Raw genomic sequence first — 12,293 nt, 5'->3', positions numbered from 1 at the left:
TTTTTGGCTTCTCTTCAGGCACTTCTGATTCATGATACATATTAACAATTAGGTTCATGGTTTCCCCTTCTGGACCTTTTCAGGTTCTTCAAATATTATTTCCTTCCATATTTTCTTCAGTATATTCCTTCTCTATTTCCTAATTTTTTTTATTACACTGTTATTGGTGTATGTGTTTGTAAGTTTTTTAAAGTGAGAGCAATTTTAAGATTGTTTTTCCATAATAAAGTAGGATGAAAGTCAGATTGTGTTAGAATAACTTAAGGGGAAATATCAGAAATAATTTGGTTTCTTGTTAAAAAAAAAAAACTAAACTAAATTTCGGGTGTGAAACAATAACCAAGTTTTGGTAGTTCTAATACCTGGTCATCCTATTGTTCATTGGCTGAAAACATTCTTCTGACTAGGGGTTGGAGAGGTCTTCAGAAGTAATTTTAATCTAAAGACTCAACTTTTGTTAGTAACTGATTTATATTAATTGAATATTCTACAAATTAAGTGTTCTACAATCTTGGTCTTAGCTTCCCTTCCAGTGTTATGGTGTTAGTATGCAAGTCTTTGAATACCTTCAAGTAGAGATGTCAAACTCCCAGCTATTTCCTTTTAAGTGAATCATATTAAAATGTAATTGGAAATCTTAACAAAATAAAAGTGCACCACAACATGGATAATGTTAATTTGTGATTTTCTAAGTTCATAATGTAGCTGTAGGATCCCTTTCTATTTAAGTTTGACACCTCTGCTAGACTATAGGATATAGAAAATTCTTGGAAAAGAATCTTTAGATTTCATTTCCTAGTTGGAATTTTGACAAAATAGATTTAATTATGATATTGCTTCAAAGCAATTTTGCTTCATGATCAAAGGTACTGAAAATAGGTATAATAATGTATGGTAAGTCAGTATATTTAAATGATGACATGGATATTAAACACGTTTTTTTTTGACAGAATGACAGCCCATATCAAGGCGGTGTATTCTTTTTGACAATTCATTTCCCTACAGACTACCCCTTCAAACCACCTAAGGCAAGTATTTCTCAAAATTATTGGTATATGTTAAGAGGAAATATTTATGCATGTGTCCTTCAAAAAATACTTCATGTTATAGAATGCTGATTTCATCTCTTAAGCTTTATCTTTGTTCATGATGACCTTTAATATACCAAGACCTCCAATAACTCTTATTCAGAAAAAATGTTATAAAAAGTGACATTATGGTACCTTGATAATAAAAATGAAACATATTTTTACAAAGTCCATAAGAATAACTTGATCATAGAAATGATCATTGCAGTACCACTACAACAATTAGGGTTAAAGACTCATGAATGTTACCAGTATAAATACGAATATTTTCCTCCCTTTCTTATGGTTTTATTGTGGATCATTTTTGTGTGTGTGTGTGTGTGTGTGTGTGTGTTCATTCGACAGAGAGAGAAAGATCGACCAAAGGAACCCAAAAAACATTAATCTTAAACTTCCTACCATACAGATAACTCCTGTTATGTCACTTGTGATTACCTGTCTCCAGAAATAACTTTTTAATCTTTGCTAATTTGTAAATAGTTTTGTTTTGCTTGACCTCAACTTTAAAGTAGAGGATTAACATCCTTTACATCTGAATGGTTTGAATTAGATGGAAAGTTTTTAAGTGCTCTAAAATCTACTTTTTTTCTTAAGTTGATTCGTGAAATATCCAGAAAGGAAATTTGTTTAAAAAGCCCTGAAATAGTTTGTTCTTTATTTTAGGTTGCATTTACAACAAGAATTTATCATCCAAACATTAACAGTAATGGCAGCATTTGTCTCGATATTCTAAGATCACAGTGGTCTCCTGCTTTAACTATTTCTAAAGGTAAAAAAAAAAAAAGCAAACCATAAGATGAAGTCTATGTAGCTGTTGGTATTACTTTTTCTATTGTAGATTTTGATTAGTTTGTTTGATGGATTGAAGTCTTGTTATTCTTAGTTATGAATTTGTTCACACTTCTATCAGTGTGTGAATAGTTTGTCGCTACTTTTATCAACTCCTTGTTAAAAATTTCCATTGAAGGGGGCAGCTGGGTAGCTCAGTGGATTGAGAGCCAGGCCTAGAGACGGGAGGTCCTAGGTTCTAATCCGGCCTCAGACACTTCCCAGCTGTGTGACCCTGGGCAAGTCACTTGACCCCCATTGCCCTATAAGTCAATACACAGAAGTTAAGGGTTTAAAATTTAAAAAAAAAAAAATTTCCATTGAAGAAGAAAGTGGGTTTTTTTTGTCTTGTTGTCTTGGAAAACATGTTCTGAGAGTTCTATAAATTTGCTGTTTTGATTTTCAACCCTTCCCTTCCATCTTAGAATATTGATTCCAAGGCAGAAGAGTAATAAGGGCTAAGCAATGGCGGTTAAGTGACTTGCTCAGGGTCACACAACTAGGAAGTAGGTGTTGGAGGTCAGATTTGAAACCTGGACCTCTTCTTTTCCTGGCCTGACTCTTATCTACTGAGCCATCTAGCTGCAACTACCCACCTCCCACCACCCACCCCCCGTTCCAATTTTTATTTATTTTTTTTTATAATTAATATGTTGGTGGTGCTTGTTTTATTTAGCATGCAATGTGAAAAAATCTTGTCAGCATTATAACATGCTGGCAACAAAAAAAAAAACATTTTTTCTTTAAAAATTTTTTTTAGTTTTGTGCCTCTTTTTTGCTAAGTTGTTTAAACCTCATTTCCTTGCACCTTAAGCATTTAAGACAATTGAATTTATAAACAATTGATCGAAAGCTTCTATTTAATTTATATTCTAAGAAATCAATGCCACACCATAAATATTTTGCCAACATATGTAATACATCATAAATTTGACTTCATTTCAGCAACCAGGTGCCTGTGTGCAGAACTCTGCAAGGCAATGAGAGAGAAAAAGCTTAAATATGAAACCACTGAGAACACTTTTCCTTCAGCATGGATTTGCCCTCAATAAGTGCTCAGATAATTTTCATAAAAGTTTTTTATGACTTGGGATCCTGTAGTTTCTAGATTTTTTTGTTGTTGTTGTTGTTCACCTTTGTGAAGGAGGGTTGGGGCTAGAAGGAAGAGTATCTTGGAATTTGTCTCATTGCATAGTATCTGGGACTGATGTTATTAGCAGCTTTACTGTCCTTGATTAGAATAAGAGCTTGTAATGGACATTTCCCCCCCCCCCCCCCCCATTTTTTCTTTTTCTTTTTTTTTTTTTTTAAACCCTTACCTTTCATCTTAGAATCAATACTGTGTATTGGTTCCAAGGCAGAAGGATAGAGCAGTAAGGGCTAGGCAATGGGGGTTAAGTGACTTGCCCAGGTTCACACAGCTAAGAAGTGCATGAGGCCAAATTTGAACCCAGGACCTCCCATCTCTAGTCCTGGCTTTCAGTCCACTGAGCTTACCCAGCTGCCCCTGGTAATGGACATATTGGCAGATCTTTTCCATTTCCATTTTGTTCCTTCAGTTTTATCCTGAAATGTGTTTAATATTAACTGAAGGTCTTTCACCAAGATTTGTCATCTTTTTTTTTCCTCTTCTGGCATTTCTATTATGAGATGGCTTTGAACATTTTCCTTCTATCTTATGATCTTCTAAAACAAAGTTATATCCATATTGGTTTTGTCCTTGGTTGCCATAGCTCTCTCCTTGGAAAAGAAATGGAGGGTTTGTGGCTGATGTGATTTCTAGGCAGTTTTACTCATTATAGCTATTTATTTGTATTATCGATGGGATCTGATTCTTGCATTCATTTCCCAGTTTAAATAACTCATTTGAATCTGGTTCCATTTCCTTCATTGAATGTCATAGGTTATGTTTATCTACTAATATACAATCAGTTTTACTCTTTGCTTTTGAATAAGTTAACTTTCTACTCAATGCAGATCATAGCAACTGTTGCATAGAACATCCCAGCTAATTTACCCTTTCTCAAATTTAATCAGGTTTTAACATTTCCTTTTTTGTCATCTTTCCTTACACAAATAAGGCCCTTATTTGAAGAAACTATAATTTCTACTAACCTTCAAGCCCACAATCCTCTATTCTACTTTAACTATACTCAAGGATAGTCACCCACTGGATCACACCATTATCTACTAATCATTTTCTTGGTGTTGTAACATTCCTCATTTCAATTGTAGCTGTCTATGATCCCAGTTCTTTTTGTCTCACTTTTTTTTAACTTACCTCCAATCTTCCCATTCTCCCAATATATTGTCTGCTGACTTAAGTTTATTCCATTCTCATCTTGATGTTATAGTTAAGCAGTTGAATCCTATGCTGTCTTATCCTCCAAAATGTGTGGCTCCCTTCTTCTTTCTACACTAATTAAAAACTTACCAAGTGTAAGCACTAGGTTACTTCTAGCCATCTAGCATTCCCTTCACATGGTGCTGTGAACAGATCTGAAGAAAATCATACAGTCCTGTTCACCATATACATTATAAATTCATGTTATACCACTTCAACTGGGCCCTCATTGCATGAAAACCATTCCTTTCATTTCTCTCTCATTCCCTATCTTATTGCCCACAACTAATTCCAGATCTTCTCTCCTCAAGCCTCCTTTACTCTTCCCCACACTCTTTTGAAAACAGGGGCCATTTGCAAATATGCTCCATCTTCTTCCCTTTTCTTTATTTTAAAACCCCTTGATAGTATCTCCCTATTAGTCATCTTCTTCTAAGTCTCCATTGCCTGTTCTTCATATCATGGCTCCTTTTAGTATTACCAAGGCTCTGTTTTCGATCTCTTTTTCTTTTCTTTCAATTAAATTTTTTAAAATTTGAATTTAACCAAGGCTGAAACAATGAGCATTTCCGATACAAGAGTCTATGAAAGAATTCCACAAAGCTGGCAGAATTATATTATTCAGCATATTATTTTCAAAGGTGTCCAGCAACTTGTGTGTGCTTCTTTAGATTTTCCTTCTGTTGCCTTCTATGCCTGTAAAACAATGCTTAAATTAATCTTCTTTTATCCTTTTTCATTACTGTTGTCCCACTTTCCTCCCCAAAGGTAAAAAAAGTGAGGGAGAACCTCTAAACATATCTTCAGTCATTTTTTAGACCATAATCAATAATCTATTTTATTCTTAAACCACAAATTAGTTATTCCTCAATTGGTGGATATCCCCATAATGCCTTGCTTTACTTTTAGTTTTCCAGTTCAACACTAAAAAAAGAGAGCATTTCCATATTTTTTTTTTAAGTTTTTAGAAAAATTTTCCATGGTTACATGATTCCTGTTCTTACTCTCCCCTCCCCTCACCCTACCCTTGTCCTCCATAGTCGACACACATTTCCACTGATTTTTACATGTGTCATCAATCAAGACCTATTTCCAAATTGATAGTTGCATTGGTGTGGTAGTTTCGAGTCTACATCCCCCATCATGTCCGCATCAACCCATGTGTTCAAGCAATTGTTTTTCTTCTGTGTTTCCACTCCTGTTGTTCTTCCTCTGAATGTGGGTAGTGTTCTTTACCATAAGTCCCTCAGAATTGTCCTGCGTCATTGCATGCTGCTAGTACAGGAGTCCATTACATTTGATTTTACCACGGTGTATTGGTCTCTGTGTACAATGTTCTCCTGGTTCTGCTCCTTTCACTCTGCATTAATTCCTGGAAGTCATTCTAGTTCATATGGAATTCCTCCAATCTATTATTCCTTTGAGCACAATAGTATTCCATTACCAACATATACCACAATTTGTTCAGCCATTCCCCAATTGAAGGGCATTCTCTTGTTTTCCAGTTTTTTTGCCACTACAGAGTGTGGCTATAAGTATTTTTGTACAAGTCTTTTTCCTTATGATCTCTTTGGGTTATAAACCCAACAGTGGCTCCATATATAGAACAGAAGAATTTTAGACAAAGCATAAGTCTCTATATCTCTTGTTTCACATTGTTTGCTCTTTTTAAAGTATATGACAAAGTCTACATATTACTTTCAGAACTCTTGTTTCTTCTGAACTTTGGCCAGCTTTAAAATGTTTTAATGACCTTTTTTTTTTTTTAAATTTTAAGTGTCACCGTTGCTTCTCTTTTCCCATTAAAAACAAAAAAAACAGCTAAGCATGTAAAAAGAACATGAGTCCACAAAGAGACATGACCAGAAATGTATGCTTTAATCCATCCATCATGTCTTTGTCAGGAAGAAGGTAACATGTTTCATCTTGGATCGTCTGTTTCATCTTAGTTATTCTTTATTAAGCCCTCTTTTGTCCTATTCAAATAACAATAAAGTTCATCCTATGCCCCACTCTTCCTTTTCTCACAGATGCTCTTTGGGCCCCTTTTATAAGGAAAAAAAAAACAGGTTTCATATCCTCTTCCATCCTTATTTCTATCCTCTTTCCCTTCAAGGTGCCATTCAAGAACTATCTTCTACATGAAGCCTTTCCTGGTTCCATCTTTAGCTGCTAGTCCCTTTCTTCAGAAAATAATTAAATTTATTTATATTTACTTTGTATATGCATAATATGTTATTTGTTGAAAACCGTTTCTTTCATCACCTTTGTATCTTTAATGCCACTCACATAGTAGGTATTGAATATTTATTGACTAACTGGTTTTTCTCTGTACATAGTTGCTTCAGAAATTGCTGTTTCATCACTCACCCATCTGTCATTTTGTTTTCATTTGTTACTCATCAGTTCTGGTGCTTCCCAACTTTTTAAGAAGTATTCATGCTCTATATAGGTGTGAGGGTTCAGTATAATCTAAATCCTTTAGACTCTCATTTCAACTTTGTCTTCTCTTTTGCATTAAACTCCCTGAGGTTTTAGGCACACTGAAACGGGAAGTGTTTTATGCAAGACCTTTCCACCATGATTGGGGAGAAGAATTGGGTCCTGGGGTATTGTTAAGGAACAGAGGTCAGAGATGAAGTAACTTGCCTACTCACCAGGTGGTTCTTGTATCTGAGCCTATTGCCAAACTTAGCACTCTGAAAGTCTTGTGTTTGTGCAATTTTAGATTTTAAAGGTTTGAGATCTTTATATAATTTCCCTTCATCTTCATTATCTGCATCAGATTTTGATGCAAACACTGTAGTTATTTTCATGGGGGCTTTTGCAAATGTTTATCCATAAGTATTATAAAATAAGGTAGTCATGTGCCCCCTGGAATGTCATCGACCCAATTCCTGTCTTTTCAATCAGAAACTGTGAGGTAGCCTTCCATTTTCTTGTAATTTTTGTTTGTTTCATTTATAGTGAGTGTCATGAATGCAAAATTCAGTTCCTCTAATACTATGATAAGTAATACTAATTATTTGATAAGTATATTAGAGTATTAAGCCAAGTCAGTGTCAAAATAAGGTGTGATTCTTTGTGCTCATTCCCTCCATTTTGCCTATACTTTTGCTTATTATTACAGGAGTAGAAGGGCACAGATAGGATCCTATCTTTGTTATTTGGTTTTTCATAACTGAAAAATACATCCAGTCTTGATAATAAGGTTAATTTGTCTCCAGAAAACAGAAATAGTCTGTTGCTAGGACTATACTTGAAGACATGTTGGCATCATATAGAACCTGCCAGAGCTTACATCACCTATTGGCATAATCTTCAAGGAGCCAGAAGAGGCCTACATCTAAAGAGAGGATTAAACTAGGACTTTATGTATCATAGCAAAATGGTGTAAGACTACATAATGCGCTTTTTAAAGTGTTTAAAACTAGGGGGCCAGTCTGTTTACATCCTTTTATTTACCTCAGTAGCGACTTTTCATTCAGAAGAATTCTGTGGAAAGCTGTTGTCAGCTCTCCTACAGGCTGAGGTGCCCTTTATAGCACTTCTCTATCTTGATGCCACTTTATGACTGCTGCAAACCTCCAAAATGTTTTAAAGAATTCAGTTAAGAAAGCTTTAGTGTGTATTTTAAAGCAATCATATATTGAGTATTTATACAGATTGGTTTGATATTTTGAATCAAAACTGTTCTCTTTCAGTTCTTTTATCCATTTGTTCACTGCTATGTGATCCAAACCCAGATGACCCCTTAGTGCCAGAGATTGCACGGATCTATAAAACAGACAGAGACAAGTAAGTAGAGAATAATTTAAGATAAAAATTATACTTTGCATAACAGGAAAAATGGTTTTACTCACTGAACTTGTTATACCCTTTAGAAAAACTCACACATAGGACATGCAAAAATCTAGTATTTAAATGGGACTTAAAGGGCTTTGGGTTTTGTTTCCATGAAGGAAAGATGAACCTTTGAAAACTTAAAAAAAAATTATCAATAGATCATTTTGTTACAGGTTTTAGATACATAAGCTGTGAAGTATAAAGCCATGACTGCCTTTCACCATCTTTTATCTATAAGAAAATGTCATCTTTCATTTACCAGTATTTATATAATTTTTATAAATATCTAATTTTTGTAACTTTGAGCATGTAGAATTAATCGCCAATCTGATTAGTTTTATATTTGTGATCATTAATCCCAACTTGTTTAATTAGGTACAATAGGTTAGCCAGAGAGTGGACAGAGAAATACGCTATGTTGTAGGGTAAGGAGATCTGCACTTTATAGTGCATTTAACCATGAGTATTGCCAGCACTCGAGTGCTGCATGCTTTAAAGGCACTGAAAAACTAACAAAGGTAATGGATGTGGTAGTTAACTGAACCTACTGTACAATAACAGCTTGATTTCTTGGTTAGTGTGAAAATGTCATTGGGTAGTTACTGCTTGATATTCATGTGCTGCATGGCAGAGAATATTATAGTAGTAATAAAGAGATTTGAATGAAAGACCTTGTTTCTGGAACTGGTAAGTAAAACAAATTTAACTAACAGCTTTGGTAGAAATGTAATGTTGTTAAGTTATAAAAAGGCCTAACCAAATTTCACTTAGATGTTGAAGTTGTCAAATTTATATTAGGAAAAAATATTAAGCCTGTTCAGTTAACCTTAACTTTTATTACTGACAAGCATGCATGAGTATCTGTGTCACTTTGTTGTGGATCTCACTATGTTTTCTACATGAAATCTCTGTATATTCATGTATAAGGTTTTTTTGAAGGGAGTACTTGGACAATGTAGGTGGACCAGAATTTTTTTTTTAAATTATTGAATTTACAGAGAAGTACAGGGTTGTTTTTTTGGTTATTTTTGTCTCAGAAAACATCTCATACTCTGTACCCAAGATATACACTAATTCTTAAAGCTATCACTATAATTTAGGTCAAGGAGAAGGTCCTCTAGTGGGATTGGTGGCAGTTAGGTCTCTCACTGTGTATTTCATTTCTACATCATTTCTCCTCTGGTCATTTTCTGCCTGTGCCTATCATTGGTCTAAAAAGGCATTATTCTTTTACCTACATCTCATAAAGTTCTATATTTTTTCTTTTAGGGGGGAGTAAGCGGAGGGGGGGGGAGGCAGGGTGGCGCAATATGAGAATAGGTCTCTCCCTGTCTCAGGCTGGAAATACAACAGCCATTTATACACTTTATCCCAAAAATGACCAACATTCAATTTTTAAACTCCATTTTTCTGACTTAAACTGGTTCCTCCTTGCTGCCATTTCCACCATGTTGATTTACTTTAGACATCCAACTGGCTTTAGTCATACTGTAGTTCAGAACTTCCAACTTGAGTGATCCACAAATGCCTCTTCAATAGCAGAGACTATAGGCAGGAAGCTCCTGGTACCACTCCTACCTAAATAAAATTATTTATGATTTTGTGCAAGCTCAACGCAAAAATGTCTCCGTCTCCCCCCCCCCCCCCCCCATCCAACCCCACGTTGGGCATGGTAAGAAAGGGGTTTTTATTTGTTTTTAATCTAGTACAAGTTTGAGTGCTTCTACCAATGTGGATTGTTTTTAGGTGTGTGGAAATGAATACAAATACTTACAATTTTAAGGTTTTAATTGAGCCAAATAGAAACAAGACATATGAGGACTTTTCAGATAACAACTTTATTTTCCCTTTCGTGAGTCTTAATTCCTCCCCCGTTTCTATAAAACATTATGCGTAAAAAGCCCTCTGTCTTTGAACAGAAGGGTTCTATGACTAATTTGGTGATGATTTCCTTTCCTCATTAAGTGCTTTAAAGAATTGTGTGACTTTAAAAAGTTTAATTGGTTTAGAACTTCTCAAAATCTTTTCCATTGTTTACAGGTACAACAGAATATCTCGAGAATGGACTCAGAAGTATGCCATGTGATGCTACCTTAAAGTCAGAATAACCTGCATTATAGCTGGAATAAACTTTAAATTACTGTTCCTTTTTTGATTTTCTTATCCGGCTGCTCCCCTATCAGACCTCATCTTTTTTAATTTTATTTTTTGTTTACCTCCCTCCATTCATGCACATGCTCATCTGAGAAGACTTAAGTTCTTCCAGCTTTGGACAATAACTGCTTTTAGAAACTGTAAAGTAGTTACAAGAGAACAATTGCCCAAGATTCAGAATTTTTTTAAAAATGGAGCATGTGTATTATGTGGCCAATGTCTTCACTCTAACTTGGTTATGAGACTAAAACCCCATTCCTCACTGCTCTAACAGATGCTGAAGATACCATCTGAGGGGGAGGGAGATGGATGCACAATTGTCATATCAAAGGAAGCAACATTGCTGTAGCAGCATCCATCTTGTTTAAGCCTTCCGTTGTTAGAGATTTGAGGTTTCATGATATACTTTATGCTCATAACTGATGTGGTTGGAGAATTGGTACTGAATTTATAGCATCAGCAGAACAGAAAACGTGATGTATTTTATGCATGTCAATAAAGGAATGACCTGTTCTTGTTCTACAGAGAATGGAAATTGGAAGTCAAACACCCCTTGTATTCCAAAATAGGGTCTTGAACTTTTTGTAATTTTCATTTAAATTTTGTTAGGAGGCTTGGAGCTATTAGTTAATCTATCTTCCAATACACTGTTTAATATAGCACTGAATAAATGATGCAAGTTGTCAATGGATGAGTGATCAACTAATAGCTCTGCTAGTAATTGATTTATTTTTCTTCAATAAAGTTGCATAAACCAATGAGTTAGCTGCCTGGATTAATCAATATGGGAAACAATCTTTTGTAAATGCAAAGCTGTTTTTTTTTGTATATACTGCTTGGATTTGCCTCATTGTTTGACATCAAATGATGATGTAAAGTTCAATAGAGTGACTATTTTGCCATGTTCATTTAAAATACACAGACTGTTTCAGGTTGACACATTGATTAGCCTGATGTGTGCAAAAGTAATAAGTTAATCTGATAACCTTCTAGCTGGACTGTTGCACCTAAATGGTAGTCCAGAGTTCAAGTGGATTTGGGACCCAGAAGTTTTGAAAAACAGTTTATATGGGGGTAAACTCGCCAGGTGCCACCCTCTTTTTGCTGACTTATCTTCACCATGTACATATGATAGCTTAAAAATCTTAACATGGGAGTGATAATGGGACAAATATACAAAAAATAAAGTACTGTTTGGTGGGAGTTATATGAGGCTGTGTTTAAGTGACTTTACTTATGAGGAATTTTCATGCCCATTGATAGGGATTTGTTTAGCCATTTTTAATGTAATAGACATTTCAGGAGATAAAAAAAAAATAAATGAATAAAAGTCATTGTTACTGGGAGGGTTTTTTTTTTTTTGTGGGGGGGGATTCATTCAGTAAGTACGTGTGTGCCGTTAGTTTAATAGTGACGAGGGCATTATTTGGTCATTCTTCATTCTCACACCCACACATTGAATTCTGAAGTTTTTGTTTTCCCTATTTATCCTGATTGTCCATTGCTTCATTTCTTATGGTTTCTCAGTTTTTGATACATCTGTGATTTCTACCCAGCATTATATTTTTGCACTATTTACGTTATGTGCAATCTTACTCCTTATCTGCACACAGATATGGAAAGCTAGGTGTAAAATAAATGTTAAACCTTAATTTTTATAAACATTTGAATATGTAGTATGAATATGGTTTTATTGACTTAAGAGTTTTTTTAATTTTCTAAAATGAAAATGAAGTGCATGCTTTCAGAAGCTGTAGTCTTGGGTTTTTTTTTAAATTAATAAGAATGACATTGGAGATTAATCTTAACTGAGCTAAATGTTTGCTTTGAAAAGTTTATTGTCATTTTAAACTTTATGCTTGACTAAGTTCACAAATTATAGAAAAATGATGGGTAGATAGCAATATTTTTTGATGAAATTTGAAAACTTTTTGAAAACCCCTAAACCCAGTTTCTTTAAAGGGAGATTTATTCTTATTTCTTATTATTTTTATTTTGGTGAATGATCAAACATAAGTAGTTAAAACAAATGA

At 34.5% G+C, this 12,293-nt stretch overlaps 1 protein-coding gene across 4 annotated transcripts in view; it reads left to right on the top strand.

The window, feature by feature from the left end:
- The window catches only part of UBE2D3 (ubiquitin conjugating enzyme E2 D3), a 57,833-nt gene extending 46,815 nt beyond the window's left edge, over positions 1 to 11,018 (top strand). For 3 of the 4 annotated variants that reach the window (XM_044682287.1, XM_044682285.1, XM_044682286.1), the window contains exons 5-9: positions 951 to 1,028; positions 1,752 to 1,857; positions 7,965 to 8,058; positions 8,482 to 8,531; positions 10,147 to 11,018. In XM_044682287.1, the coding sequence (XP_044538222.1) occupies positions 951 to 1,028; positions 1,752 to 1,857; positions 7,965 to 8,058; positions 8,482 to 8,530 (327 nt within the window). In that variant the 3' untranslated portion in view covers position 8,531; positions 10,147 to 11,018. The remainder of the gene's footprint in view (positions 1 to 950; positions 1,029 to 1,751; positions 1,858 to 7,964; positions 8,059 to 8,481; positions 8,532 to 10,146) is intronic. The other variant, XM_044682288.1, reaches the window with a different exon arrangement.
- The last annotated feature ends 1,275 nt before the right edge of the window (positions 11,019 to 12,293 follow it).

The sequence above is a fragment of the Gracilinanus agilis genome, chromosome 6, assembly GCF_016433145.1.
Source record: "Gracilinanus agilis isolate LMUSP501 chromosome 6, AgileGrace, whole genome shotgun sequence".
Lineage (NCBI taxonomy): Eukaryota > Metazoa > Chordata > Mammalia > Didelphimorphia > Didelphidae > Gracilinanus > Gracilinanus agilis.
The sequence above is the reverse complement of the archived record's forward strand: the minus strand, read 5'-3'. Positions and strand labels throughout refer to the sequence as shown.